Genomic DNA, 15,230 nt, shown 5'->3' with positions numbered 1-15,230 from the left:
AGCTGCAATAATCCTCCATAAAACACAAATAAATCATATATAAGAATCTGGTGAAAATTTGCGAAGTCATATGTAGCATTGAAAAGCCACTGAAATTGTGTTTTGTGATTGTGACGCGTAGTTTGTCTAAGTGGTGTTGCCGTCCAACTTCCGCTACTGCTGTATTTCCGTATAAGTTTTGCGTCACTACACGAGCTTCATTTAATGATTCTCCCCAAATTCCGACAGAAGACACTCAAGCTTCGACAAAGAATGTCCCATTACTTTCTTACCGGAGTAAAACCCCATTGAGGGAATCTTCCTATCTGTATAAACACGTTTTAGTGTACTTTTAAGCTTCTTACGATAGCTTAGCTACGAACAAAGAGACGCGTTTATTAGCATCGTATCGCTACGCGGAGATCAAGAGTGAGTGTAAAGTGTTGGTCATCATCGTGTGAAATGTGTGCAAAAAGTATGATCAATGGCTACGAGGCTGAGCTCTGTCGAACAAAAGAGGAGAACGAGCAACAACGTCAACTACTGGACGTTGTTTTCAAGAAGCCTCATGTGAGACACGGAGCAGGTTTGTTCATCTCTTGTTGATTTTTTAGTTAATACTTTTTATTTTTAACAGCATTCCTGTGTACATTTCTTTTTTGTAATGAATTCGTCAGTCATAAAATTAAAGATGCGGGCACTGTGTGACGTAAATATATAGTTATGTTGATGTTGAGGATTGGTCAATTTATTTTATTTTGTTTATTATCTCGGGACAAGTCAGCATGTTAGAGAACATGTCAAGGAGATGACGAGAACAACAGAACAATGAAGAGGGACGATATCTGAGTAACGTCAACATCGATGTTTTGGTTTTGTAACGACTTATAGGGACAGAGTGTAGAATTTTGTAGATTTAGTATAGTGTAGATTTTCTCAATGTTTACTCATTCAAAAACCCGCTATTAATTTTAATAATATGCGAAAAATGTAGAAACCAATTTCACAACTTTACCTGATCTTGACATCTTCACCCCTCTTGCGGTCATTCATGAAGATCATGCTGAGCAGCAGATGCAAGAGACCTCCTATTTTAATGAGGAAGATGTGCCCTACTGCTTTAAAGAAGAAGAGGAGGCCCCAGAGACCCCTGCCATTAAAGTGAAAGAGGGCCCGGAGCCCCCAAGCAGTTATGAAGATGAGAATGAGAGGTCCACTGATGTTAAAGAAGAAGAGGAGGAGTCGGCTATCACCAAATTACCCTTTAACTGTGTCATTGTGAAGATCGAAGGGGAAGATGATGAAGGTGATGGAGACCATGGTGGAGGATCTCAAGCAGACAACTTAGCGTCACTCTCAGATATTGACAACGCAACCTCACACTTACCTGACACTGATGATGAATGTGCTGAAGGGGATGTAACATGTCACACTGAGGCCAAACGTTGGGAGTGTTCTCAGTGTGGGAAAAGCTTTGACGCCAAATATACTTTGAAAGTACACATGAGAACACACACTGGAGAGAAACCCTATTCTTGCTCTCTCTGCAGCTTAAGTTTCAGTGTTCGTTCTTCATTGGTCAATCACATGAGAACACACACTGGGGAGAAGCGTTACACCTGCTCAGTCTGTGGTAAACGATTTGCTCAGAAGGGACAACTGACAACACATACAAGAATGCACACTGGCGAGAAACCTTATGTTTGCTCAGTCTGCAATGTAACTTTCAGTCTCCGTTCATCGTTGGTTAAACACATGAGAATACACACGGGAGAGAAACCTTATGCCTGCTCAGTCTGCAATTTAAGTTTCAGTATTCGATCGGGATTAGTTCGCCACTCAAGAACACATACAGGGGACAAACCTTTTGCCTGCTCACTGTGTGGTAAGAGATTCACTATCAAGGGAACCTTAATAACACACACAAGAACACACACCGGAGAGAAGCCGTTTGCCTGTTCGATCTGCAATGTAAGTTTCATTGACCATTCAGGGTTGCTTCAACACAAGAGAACACATACGGGGGAGAAACCTTTTGCCTGCTCAATTTGTGGTAAAACATTCTCTTTAAAGGGAAATTTAACAACACACACAAGAACACACACGGGTGAGAAACCTTTTGGCTGTTCAGTCTGCGACTTAAGTTTCACTGACCGCTCAGGATTGCTTAAACACATGCGAACACACACTGGGGAAAAGAAGTTTTCCTGCACAGTGTGTGGTCAAAGATTCTCTCAAAGAGGCACCATGACAAGACATTCCAAAAGACACACTGGTGAGAAACCATTCAGTTGTAGTGTGTGTGATAAAAAATTCTATGATAAGTATGAGATTAAGAAACACAAGTGTGCTTTGGCAAATAAAAGAGAAGCCAATGATGCTGCAGGACTTTAATGAACTGCAAGGTAACTTTTTAACAAGTTCAGAAGGTTTTTGTGTTTGCACTAATATGGAAAATAAATACACATAAAATATACAATATGATCAAATGTAACATGTCAGACTGTCACTAAGTCATTACAAAGCCTCAAATTATTTACATCTTACTCAAGTCCTAATAATTCTTACTGTTGCTCCTTGAGGTCTATTGCACATTTTGCAATGCATTATGCAGATCTTTTTGTTGTCACTTTTACAATTTTATTGAAATCGTACTTGCTTTATATATTTTTTAACCATTTGTCTCCTCTAGACAATTAATGTACATAACATAAATAATGTACATAATGTTTGCTTTCTTTAATATGTTTATGATTGCTTCCACTACTGAATACCACAATTAACTCCTACAGCAATAAAGTATTATTTCCATTTTTTTGTGATTTCAAGTGTCCCCTCCTCCTTTGGAAGATAAGGCTTCCTTCTAGCCAACATGTCAGTCTTTCTGAACAGTTTTCTTGTCTTTTCGCCAGTTTTGGAAAGATGTCCAGTTTTTAATAAAGTCATAATTAGTCACATTATATCCACTTGATGATGACGCTTCACTATGATCCATGGTGACTGTTACGCACTGTCACGAGTGATGGTGTGATTACTGATTGGGAGGAAACGCAGCGCAGCTATTTAGGGGGGCGGAGCAGTTACCTGGATGGGGCTCTGGCTTGTGATTGGCTGCGGACGCTGTCAGCGATCTAAAAGTGACGCATAAATAAGCGCTAATGAGCAAGGTGTCACACAAACTCAAAATACCTGGAAGAGCAACACCCGCTACCGGTAAGGTGCTGGATTTTTTGATTTCCTTTCGGCTGGTTGTTAAAGTGCTTGGTCAGCTGTTGCCATCTTTGTGAACTGGTTGGATGTTTTTTTTTTAACTTGCCACTTTTATTGCTTCGTGAAAGCATTGTTTTAACCTGGTGTTTTTGATAGTTTGCAATGTCAGTGCAAACATTTGAACCGCAGCGCGTTACTGCTGCGAGCCCACGTCCTGGTTGATGGTGTATGCAGGGTAGTGATGCATAACGATTGACGTAGTTTATTCATTGGTCGCTGGTAAAGGGTGCTGTTTGTAGGAATTATTATATTTAGTGCTAGTGCTTTTATGAATGCTCTTTGAATTATTTGCAGAACCTTGGATATTGCCGATTCCTTTTTAAATTTCCCGAGTGGCCTATGTTGACAGCAGGCCACTAGGACTCGAGTGCCCCCTTGATAGGCTTAGAAAAATAAATAAATAAATAAATAAAAGCTGACAGCTACACCACCGCCACCACCAGCAACAGCTGCTGCTAAACAGACTGATGCGCCAGATTTTTCCAGTTTTGACTGATTTTGCTAGCTGACTATCTGTGATGTGACTGTCCATTAATAACAACATTCAGTGCATTCAATTGTCAACTGATATTGCAAAAACAAATAAATAATACAGTAATCTCAGCCTGGTGTGAAACATGTATAGTGTGTTAAATTATAAAATACAACTTCAATAGTAGAGGCTATTTGGCCTTAATTTAGTCTTTTTAAGACTAAATAAAAAGGGTTCTATCTGCTGAAATAACCCATCTGAGAATAAATAATTAACATAAGTTAGAATAAAAAATAACAAGAGGCAAACAATTTCTTATAAATAAATAAATAAAAATTAAAATTAATCAATCAATGTTAAGCACCTGATATCCTAGATCCACCCCTGGTCACACAATCTTCAACAGTTGTCACCCTATTTCATTTCTCCTAACTGTCCACTAGATGGTGACAAAAGATCGGATCAAGGTTCCAAAAGAAGAATTGTGCGTTTGACCGTCTTTTAAGCGGTCAAATATCCCAAACAAAACAAATACGGCACTATGTAGTTGTTTCCTATATATATAGCGAGACTCTAGCTAGTACTGCTCTAGCTGCTAGAGTAATCTATTAAATTTGTACTGAAGAGAGTACAGTGTTCTGTTTTTCCCCTAATTGTGTCTCAACAAGCTTTGCACAGAGTGAAAATTGAGCCTAATAATCCGAGGAAATTTTTTTTTTTAAATTGAATTTACATTGCAGGCATATGTCTGAACCCATCACTCTGCTGTAGATGTTTCTTTGCTTTTATACTGGTTTTATATTTTGTGTATGCTATTTTATGTCTGTATTGTGACCTTGAGTGCCTTGAAAGGCGCCTTACAAATAAAATGTTGTATTATTATTATTATTATTATTATTATTATTCAGAACTGTTTTAAGTCCCTTGAGAAGAAATTGAAAGGATGGGGGAGCATCTGTGGCTAAAGTCAAACTCTGGCAAACTTTCTTCTTTCTGGACCTGGATTTGACAGATCTTAAAACAGCTTGAGCTACCATTTGAGTGGACAGTAGACCAGTCTCCTAAACTAGCGTAACACTATGATGGCTTGTAAGATGGTAATGATATTAATAATGATGATGATAACATTTTTATTTAAAAAAAATTATTATTATTTTTTACAGGAGCCTATACTCAAAGTGTTCACAGTAGATGCATTATTTATACATTCACACTGATGGTGGTAAACTACCTAAGTCGCCATAGCTGCCCTGGGGCAGGCTGACAAAAGTGTGGCTGCCAGTGCCTGCCTACGGCCCTTCTGACTACCACCAAACATTCATATACCAGTGGGAGTGATACTGGAGGCAAGGTGGCAAAGTGTCTTGCCCAAGGACACAATGACCCATAACTCGGGCAGAGTTGGAATTGAACAGCGGACCCTCTAGTTTACTAGATGACCTCCATGCCACTGCATCCTTATCTAAATCCCACTACCTCTTTTTTGTTCTTTACATTTTGTGTAAACTCAGTTGTCAACTTCAGTTGACATGCGGCTGTTCTGATTTTGGAGTTTTCACAACTAGACAGCTGTTTGGCGCATTGAATGAGTTTTTCTATGTAATTTTGTGATGCCCTTCTTTTTGAGCAGGCAATGAACACACCTCAAGTCCATCTACAAATGTGTGCGAGTACACCGGTATCAGGGTTTAAGTGACTCAGGCATCTTACTTCTTACTTCTAGATCAGAAAAATAGCTAGCAAAAAACCTCACATTTCATAAGAATTTCGATTGCTATTGTGCCAAAGGTAATATATAATCATATTCCTAGAATTTACAGTGGAAATCTTAAAATAGCATAAAACTGCTCCTTTAAGAGCTGTTTTTATTGAATCCAGTTAATGATTTGATCTCATTGCACAAAATATGTCAATTACTTCAATTGTTTCAAACTGTTTTAGTTACCGACAGGAAAGCCATTAAAGCTAGAAAATGTACACTGGGTAGTCGGATCCAATCAACTGTGGCTGTCTCCTTCTCAAAAACACCAGATTAAACTGCTGCTGACACAGTAGGTGCTGTCATATCAAAAATGAACCCTCCAGATCTAATTTAGTAATTAATTGCATTTTGAAAAGGAGCCTGCGTGTGTGAATGCTAATTTTCCGTCACTTATTTTGTGACAAAATAATTTCTTTTGCAACACATGCATAACTAATTATGAAATAAGACATCTTCATGAAGTGCATTGCAGATATATTAAATGCAAGTCATAAATGTTCATTAGTTCTGCATTGCTACCATTAGGTACAAAAATGATGCAACCATTTGTGACCTGAAGCTTTCTGATTGAAGTCCAAAGAGTGAGCAGATGTTTCTTGGTTTATGTCATTTGATGCCGCAGGTAGGAAGAGGTTTTACAGTTGCACCTCCAAAGTCGAACAAAATCCATTTTGGGATGTTGTAGACCTTCAATTTGCCCTTTAAAGTTTTGGCAGAGGACAAAGTAAATTGAAGTAATCCATTAGACTCAAACTGTGCAACATAAAATGATCATTAAATCAACATGCAATTTGTAAGTGCTATTCTTAATTGTCATAGATTGTAAAGAGACGGTGACCTGAGTACCGTTACTCTGACAGGATTAATAAAATATATCAATTTCTATATAAAACATAAAAAGTACTCCTGCTTTCATGATGTGCGAGAATCTTGGAGTTGGTATTGACTGAGCATGCAGGATAGATCTTTGCTACACTGCCGGTTTCATGGTTGACACATAACATCTTTGTTGTCAAAAGGTATCCTTCTGTAGTGCTGAATCAAAATAACACGAAAACAATGCTCAAGACACCGTTCTGGAGTTAATCCTCGTGATGCCAGCAAGGATTTGAATAGTGGTACAGATAGATACAGTACATACTTTACTTGCGTATAGTGTCACAAGTTAAAGTTACTGTGGCATCAATTGATTCTTCCGACTCCCATGTTGGTATAACCTGTCTGTTCACCCTCCTCCATGAAATAGGAAGTAGTTTGACTCAAAGTGAAGATGCTGCCCCTTCTTTTTAAAATGTCTTATTTCAAATTTATGAGTTCTGTCCACTCTGCAACATTTAGAAACGGTCAGCAATTGCTAATCCTCTTTCCCATTATTATGACTACTTTACAATTAGTCATTTTTCAAACAGGACAAAATGATTTTATACTTGCATGGTTTTCTGCACCTTCTCAACTGTGCTCCCTTCCCCACTGTCAGCGTGTGACAGATCGATGCTGTATCCTTTCAGCTTCCCTTTGCTACAGTATTCTCCTGGTAATTGAGCTCAGCTAGTCTCCCAGGGGACCACTGATTTTCCCAGACGGCTGCTATGGGCTCACTCTCTCGTTTATTTCGCCACTTTCTTTGGAATAGCAAGCAGTAATCAATCTTTTCTTCCATCCTTTTCTGTAAAATCCTTAAAACTAATACCTAATACCTGTAACTGGGTCCTTCCTTCCAGCTGCTACACCATTTGACAAATCTCAACTGTAGGGATTTTATTTCAGAGACTGAATAAAAAGCCTTTGAGCATCTGAGGGAAGGGACATGCACAGACATTTTGGGGGCTCAGGGACTGAAGGTAGAAAAAGGCCAACTTGTACTTTTTGTAATTTACTCATGAATAAATATCAGGATAGCTTTGCCTAACTTATCTATATATTTCAGGATTCTTATACTCACTTAATTACTGAATGCTTGGCAGATTTTGTATGCTAGTAACTAGAATAACTGACTGCACCAGAGAGAAGTATATAGTAATGCAAGAATTTTCAAATGAATATAATAACAGCACGGGACAATCCCTCTGAATCATTGCAAAAATTAATTAACGGAATGAACTGTTATCATGATCATCTCAAATATTTTAATTGCATTACAATGACTTCGTGTCACAACTGGAGGGGAGGGAGGGTGTCTTGAGGGGGTCACGCACAGATGCTTGATTGAGGGTTCCACACAGTCTGTAATTGCCCATGTCACACGCGTGGCCGACCACATCATCCGCAAAGGAGATCAAACAGTTTATACATTAAAAATGTAATTGGCGGGCACCAATCTCATCTCTCAAACCTCAGTCAGTTCCTGCAATGTCAAGCAGTGTTGTACTCCCAAACTCCAAATTTAATGGGAATGAGGGAAGCGTTGGCTGTAAATTCCATCCCATAATGGCACACAATCACGTAAACGCCCGGTTGAATACAATTCTATACGTGCAGAATCTATTAAAAAAAAAAAAAAAAAAAAATCTGTCATGCACTCGACTTGTGCTTGGCACGGAAATAGGGTCCCAGATGTTGGGGTATTCTCATGTGTGGGTCCTGAAAATGAATTTCCTACTTTCTAGACAAAACTTCTTCATGACATTAAAGCATTTATTTTGAGGACAGCAGATTTTACTATGGTTTTTGATAAATTACCTGACTGCATTTAGAATTGAGGCAAATTACACTTCCCACTATACCCTATGTATTTGATCAGGAAAAACAGAAATGTTACAATTGTCATGGTGAAATCATGCATTTAATGGGTTTAAAAAAGAAAATCAATACATAGCCGTAATTTATTTAATAGTTGCCGTATTCTTATTGTTTTGAAATCTTCAACTATAGTTGAAAGCTCTGTCTCTCCTGCTCATGCGTTTCCGGTGAAGAGTTTGCACGTTTTCCCTGCACTGGCATAGACAGAGACTCAAGTGTGCTAATGGTTGTCTGACTGTCAGTCTGTTGACTGACGGATGGATGATGATTCCTGGGTGTACATCACCTCTCACCCTAATTCAGTTGGAATAGGCTGGCTCTCGCTTTCCTGTCACTCCTAATGAAATGCTGACAATAGGATTTATGCATGCAGTAAGACCAAGGTCAAAAATAAAATATAAAAATATAAGAATATCTAATTCATTCTCAAATTAAGGAGTTTGCATCTTGATGTGCGCTGCTGTCATGGATGAACTTCTTGACACAAAAAAAACCCCAATATTTTCCATACACCAAATGAACACTTTTCATTTTTACATTTACAAGAAATGGTAAGCATTTTTGTAAACGGAAGGAATAAAGAAGCACTGTACTGTTTTAATCAAATATTCACAAACCAAAAGGGTGACATCATCTAGAGTGGACTCTTGATGACAGTTGTTGGTAATCATTTTCCTGTTTTATTCAGTACTGTCTTTGAATATAACCATATGATGAAACAAAGTATAATTGCTTTATTTTTAAATATAATTTTCCACACTAGCCAAAATGAAATTTAAAAGCATAACATTATTAAGCAGCATAGCAAATATGCATTACGTTACATTGCAAAGACACAGTAAAAGACAAGACAAAATGGAGGTGAGGTTAAGTACAGACAAACTTTGAAAATATTCACACCAAGATGTATTCATAACCAAATGATCAAATGAAATATTTATTGTTCAAATATTCTGCAATAGCAGACTGAGGCAACTTTCTCATTATTTCCATGATCTTCAAGAATTGCAGTTGCCTTTTCCATTGACAGCAATTCTAAGAAGTCCCTCAGCCATGCACATTTATTATAGCAGTCTGGTTGGTGTATCTTCCAGTCAATAAGTATCGCCCTTTTCACAGCCAGAAAGGCTAATGCAGTGATCCTCTGATTTAATGCTTGCAGTTACAGCTTCCACTCTACTTCTCAGTAAGCATACAACTGGACATTAGCGCATATGTACGTTCAGTATGGCTTTTAGGGTACAAATGACTGCAGACCTGTTTTTTTTTTTCTTTTAAATTCGCTCGGCAAAACATAACAAAACTTCAAGTGCACAATAGCTCTCCTAGCACACCTTTGAAACATTTTCATTCATTCATTCATTCATTCATTGCTTGTAATTATTTAGATTTTAAGATATTGAATGCTTCAGTATTAAGTCCCACTTTTCTGCACTGAGAACCGAACCAGTATCCTATTGCCATTGAAATTTTGATGGAGCAGTGTTGTCAGGCAGTGATAGGCTTAGTATTACTGAGACAGCTCCTTGACCATCTTATACTGTATATAGTATATATATTGAAGGTATGGAAGAGGAAGCAGGCGAGGTTGACTTACCACTTGCTCTTGCCTTGCCTTTTACCCCCTTTCTCTTTTAACATAAGAAAAGACAAATTTAAAGATGTAGCCAAACGATATGGTGTACCACTCAATAGCAAGTGGTGGTTATTATTATTATTATTATTATTTTTTTTTTTTTATTGCATCATCACAACATCCTTATTCAGCAGGTTGGTTTCACTGATAAAAGGGTTTTGGTCCAAATTTAAAAACTTTGGGCCTTTTTGAGCGGTCAAACACGTTTGATGACAAAGACATTTGCGCAGCATCTGACGGTATGGAGTAGCCCGACACAGCGGCAGGCACACTGGCCCCGGGCCATCGTTAATGTTGACTCCTGTGCCAACCCTGAAAGGTCTGGCAAGAGTGGGAACCAGTAAATGATTGACCCTGACTTGACACGCACATCATTGATGAAATGTTGCTTAACAACACTGCATACGCAGAGTTGTTTTGTGAACTACATTGCATCAAAGGGAACAAGTTCTTATGCACCATCCTTATCATATGCTTTTAAAATCTTATTTTATTTCAGTATTTAAACCAAACCTAATCAATTAATCGTAGGCAAGACAAACTGACCCTTGACCCACCCAGTATAGCCACTCTGGTGAGGATACTGAGAGAGTAATTGAATGTCAGAATACTTGACAGCTGGGGTGACAACTCCAATAAGCATACCCTCATGGTGAGACATGTCTTCAAATGAGAAACTTTGAGAGTGGAAGGAGAATAGCGTGTAGGTCAGATTAACCCTCTGGGTGTTAAACACTCCAGCTCATGTCAAAGCACATGCACATTTGGCCCACTTTGAGAGAAAAAGAACCTAGTTAAACTAAGGAAAATAAAACTATAATCACAATCAAAGCAAGTAAGCCTCTCCTCATTTATCAAATTTAAAGACTAAAACAATCAGGTGTCTATTGTGGTTGAACTAATGGTAAATTTAAACTGCATATTGGTTGGACATATAGCTATCTAGCTAGTTAACTGGCTGGATAGATACTTTATTGATCCCAGGAGGAAATTATGAGCAAAAAACAGAAAACTATCAGTTTTTGTTTTCTTGCCAAGATTCTCAGATATACAGCAAGTGCTAAAACAATTAAATCTTATGTGTTAAAAACATCAGCACATTTATCTTTGACTGTGATGCACCAGCACATTGTTAATTTGGCATTTATTAGGCTTTACACAAATCTTATTTTGGTTAATTTTTACAGTCCCTGCCTGATAATTCCTTACAACAGCGAATGAATAGCTTTAAATCACTCAAGGGACTTGTGGGTTCTCGCAATTTGGTTTTACATGCTCATCAAGAGTGTTTATCCAGTTACTGCTGTCCTCTGTCAACACACTAGAGACTGTGAATAAACAAGCATTGAAAGGTTGTGTGGAGCAGGAAATGCGATCAATACAGAGCAGTGATATGTGATGCAGTTTCAGCGCCACATTCGAGTCTAGGGGCCATTTTTACGACGATCGATAGATGTACAGCTCTCTTGTGACAAGATCATAACTACCAAGAGAGACACAAGATCCAGCTAAATGGCCTCAGACACATTTTCTAGTGATAAGACTGGTTGTGAGCATGACACGAATGAAACCATTACAAAAGAAATTGGTTAATCAAGGCGGCAACAAGACCCCTGCATGAGCATTAGTTTGCAGACACAAATCCGTCACACAAAGGCAAATAAACACCCAGGAACATGGCTGCTATTACTGAGACAAAAACAGAGCAGCAATCTCAACACAGGCCGTGTTTACTGGCGAGACACAGCAGCAATAAAGTTGTCGAGAGGAAGTAAAGGTGATGTTATTGCAGTAACACTGCTTCTCATCACGGCTTTTGATTCCTAATATAGAAAATATATTCAGCCAAAGGAAACAAGCAAAAAATCATCCGGAAGATGCTGACATGCACTGTATGCTCCATACTTAATAGACTTTCTATCTGATGAAGAACTCAGCAAAAACGTGGAGTGTATGCAAAACGCAGCCCACTGAAATTTTATCAGTCTTGATCAGAACTGTAACCTTCATGTCACTACCCTATAGAGACAAAGTAGCGGGTCAATGTACTGTATATTCATGACTTAAAATACTTTTCGAAGCTAGTGTCATCTTCTGATAAGGCCTTTCATTCTGCTTGCTTCTCACTGGGTTTTTATATTGAAGAGATTTTGTTACTTGGGAATTTTAGCTGAGTGCACAAGTTTTAAAATGGTTTCTTACAATTAAAGAGTAAATTCAAGAAATTCTCACACAAAAAAGGGCCACCCTGTATAATAGCATGTCTGGCTCACAATGAAGAGGCCGAGGATTTGTGTGTTATTTACTATCATTCTAAAGGGAATTTGTTTTTCACGTGTTTGCATGGGCTTTTCTGGCTCCCACCTTCATTCTAAAAACATGTTACATACAGTCAAGCCCAAAATTATTCATACTCCCGGGGGTATAAATTAGGGTGACCAGATTTGAGTTTCTGAAAAAGACGACACCTTTTTTTGGAGGGGGGCGCGGTCATTTTTTAGGAGGTGGGGTCTTTTGTTTTGGAGAGGGGCATCATTTGTTTCATATGTTATGACAAATGACATGGTGTCTGTATAGCAATTGCATTTATTGGCTCGAAAAACACAAAACAACACATATACAAAACAAATACATATTTACACTAACTAGTTTTATAGTAGTACACTAAGTAAAAAAAGACAAAAGAAATACGGCCATCGGTGCAGAATTTGAAGAAGAAAAAAAGGGTTCCTCTTCAGTTCTCTTGCGGGCTGCGTTGGCACCTTTTATTTGCCACAGACCCGTAAGAGCCTGCCTTGCATGTCAAGCACTCAGCTGCATAAGGATGACGACCCTGGCGAAAGCATGGGAATTTGAAGGTCTATTGATAATGTACTGTACATGTAATATGTTTGAGGCAGTCCAACAAAATCCCGAAGGATTTTTGAAATACCCCGGATGTTTTTTTAGGGCTCAAAAGTAGGACATGTCCGGGAAAAAGAGGACGTCTGTTCTCTAGTCCATTTGCAGCAAGTATAAAGTGTAATTGATTTATTGTCTGTACTGTAATGTAGGACTGCGATTATTTTGTCGATTAGCGATAAAATGACAAAAAAAATTATAATTCCCATCTCTTTATAAGAAAATGGGACATTATTTAAAATTGATTGAACAGAAAAAAAACTATTATGATTCAGTTGATGCTTTGTTTCATTACTTGTTGGCAAATTAGTACAGTATACATGTGATTTCTTTGCCATGAATTTTACTTATTGCAGTGTTGTGGCATGTAACCCTTGCGATGTAAAATAACGAAAATCACCCTTGTTTGCTTGAAGAATACATCTCTATTATTACCTTGGCCTAATCATAATATTGCATTAGTATTTGCCAAGGTGCTAATGTCAGTGCTCTGATCTTGGCTCCCATGTGTGAACAGCAAATCAATGCTTGGGACAAACAACATAAGAGCCTTTTAGGTGTCATTATTGTAGACAATAATCAGTTTATAATTCATAGCAAACATTCATTCAACTGTAAGGTTTCAAGTTGACAACGGCTGCTTTATTGAAGAAATGTTCATATATTAAGTGGATGAGGAGATAATAGTACATACTTGGGCTGCACTGCACTTAACTGTGTTAAAGTAAATTAATGACCATATTCATACATTCAAAGTTGAAAAATGGTTTAAGCAGACTAATTTTCTTCAAAGGATGAAAATCTACCATCTTGAGTCTCTCTCGCTCTCTCTATCTCTATCTCTCTCTCTTTCTCTAAATGATGGTGGAACTCGTCAACAACTGCCACAGCAGCAGGGCTTAACAGAGTTCTAATTAGAGCTAAATCTAATGAGTAATTTACATCAAAGTATAAAACAATTATCTGATTCACCAGAGTGGTGGGGGAAATAATTACTGTACACAGATGTCTCCTCATTACAGTTGAAGGCAAAGGTGGCTTTATGGCAGCTAATATAACCTCTGTTCCCAAAAGGTCCACTTGGAGAGCTATTTAATACATGATCACATACTAAGCTCAGCAGAAATATTCCATTAAAACATTCTCAGTATAGACGACAAACATACAAATGTACAATTTCAGAAAATTGAATTGAGATAATTTAACAGTTTATTTTGGAACACGCATCTGGGATATGTGCCCAAGTTAGCAGTATGCTTTGTTTTCCGAAAAACCACTTGGCAATACCCACACAGCAGGCCTGATTGTTTTATGTGTAAAAGAGAGATGCAAAGCACTTTACGGCAAGGTTATGATGTGTGCACAAAACCAAAATCGTATTTACTCTTGCAATGATACCATTATATACTCTCACATCGTGGTAGCTTTGATGTTTTTTATGGAGATATGCCCTGTCCGTATGAATAACAACGGAATTTGGCAATATTTATGCATGGAAACGTATTGTAAGAAATCCCATCAGGAGTCAAATGAAACAACAGCGAGCCATTCATCCCCTGCAGTATATTAACGAGAAAAAAAAATCTGTCTTGTGAGAGGAAGGAAAGCCATGCTCTATCCACCCTCCCCCTCTCCACTATCCCAGTCTTTCTCCGCTCCCTGCCCACTGTTATTTTTGCAGGTGCATCTGCAGTGATCTGTTTTCCTCTTCACATCTTTTAATGATTCATGCTTTGAGGTTCTCCACCCCCTCATTCGAAATGGCTTTTAGTGAACAAAGAGACAGAACTAGAGGAGTCATCTAAATATTATGTGCATAATCAAGATGATCATACAAAAGCGTGGAATTGAAGACTCAATACACAAGAGCATAGGATAGCTAAATATATCCATCCATCCATTTTATACCGCTTGTCTCCACGGGGGTCACGGGTGTGCTGGAGCCTATCCCAGCAGTCATCGGGCAGTAGGCGTGGGACACCCTGAACCGGTTGCCAGCCAATCACAGAGCACACAGACGAACAACCATCCGCATTCGCACACACCTATGTAGGGGCCATTTGGAGTGCTCAATCGGCCTACCAAGCATGTTTTTGGGATGTGGGAAGAAACCGGAGTGCCTAGAGAAAACCCATGCGGGCACGGGGAGAACATGCAAACTCCACACAGGAGGTGGAATCGAACCTTCACCCTCCTAACAGTGAGGCGGACGTGCTAACCAGTGAGTCACTGTGCCGCCAAACTACATATATATAACAAATATTTTATTTTTCCTCCCCTCATGTGGTAGCACTGGGGTGTCAAACTCATTTTGTCACAGGTCACTCTGTAGTTGGTTAGTTAGCATCCTTCAATGGGCTGTTTATAATGGTGAAACCAAATAAATCATCTCATCAATTTATTCCATATAGCTACTGAACAAATTGAGAGATCATCAGCTTTGGAATCAGAAATCGAAGATAATAGTTTGT

At 38.5% G+C, this 15,230-nt stretch overlaps 1 protein-coding gene across 1 annotated transcript; it reads left to right on the top strand.

Moving 5' to 3' along the window:
• The first annotated feature begins 158 nt into the window (after nucleotides 1-158).
• LOC148400402 (uncharacterized) lies at nucleotides 159-2,794 on the top strand. Its single transcript, XM_088370349.1, has 2 exons — nucleotides 159-565; nucleotides 1,037-2,794. Exons 1-2 carry the CDS (start codon nucleotides 442-444, stop codon nucleotides 2,371-2,373), a joined length of 1,461 nt encoding a protein of 486 aa, XP_088226475.1. The 5' UTR covers nucleotides 159-441; the 3' UTR covers nucleotides 2,374-2,794.
• Nucleotides 2,795-15,230: the final 12,436 nt, after the last annotated feature.

The sequence above is a fragment of the Syngnathus floridae genome, chromosome 3 (assembly GCF_059516105.1).
Source record: "Syngnathus floridae isolate MCC-2025c chromosome 3, RoL_Sflo_1.0, whole genome shotgun sequence".
Lineage (NCBI taxonomy): Eukaryota > Metazoa > Chordata > Actinopteri > Syngnathiformes > Syngnathidae > Syngnathus > Syngnathus floridae.
The sequence above is the reverse complement of the archived record's forward strand: the minus strand, read 5'-3'. Positions and strand labels throughout refer to the sequence as shown.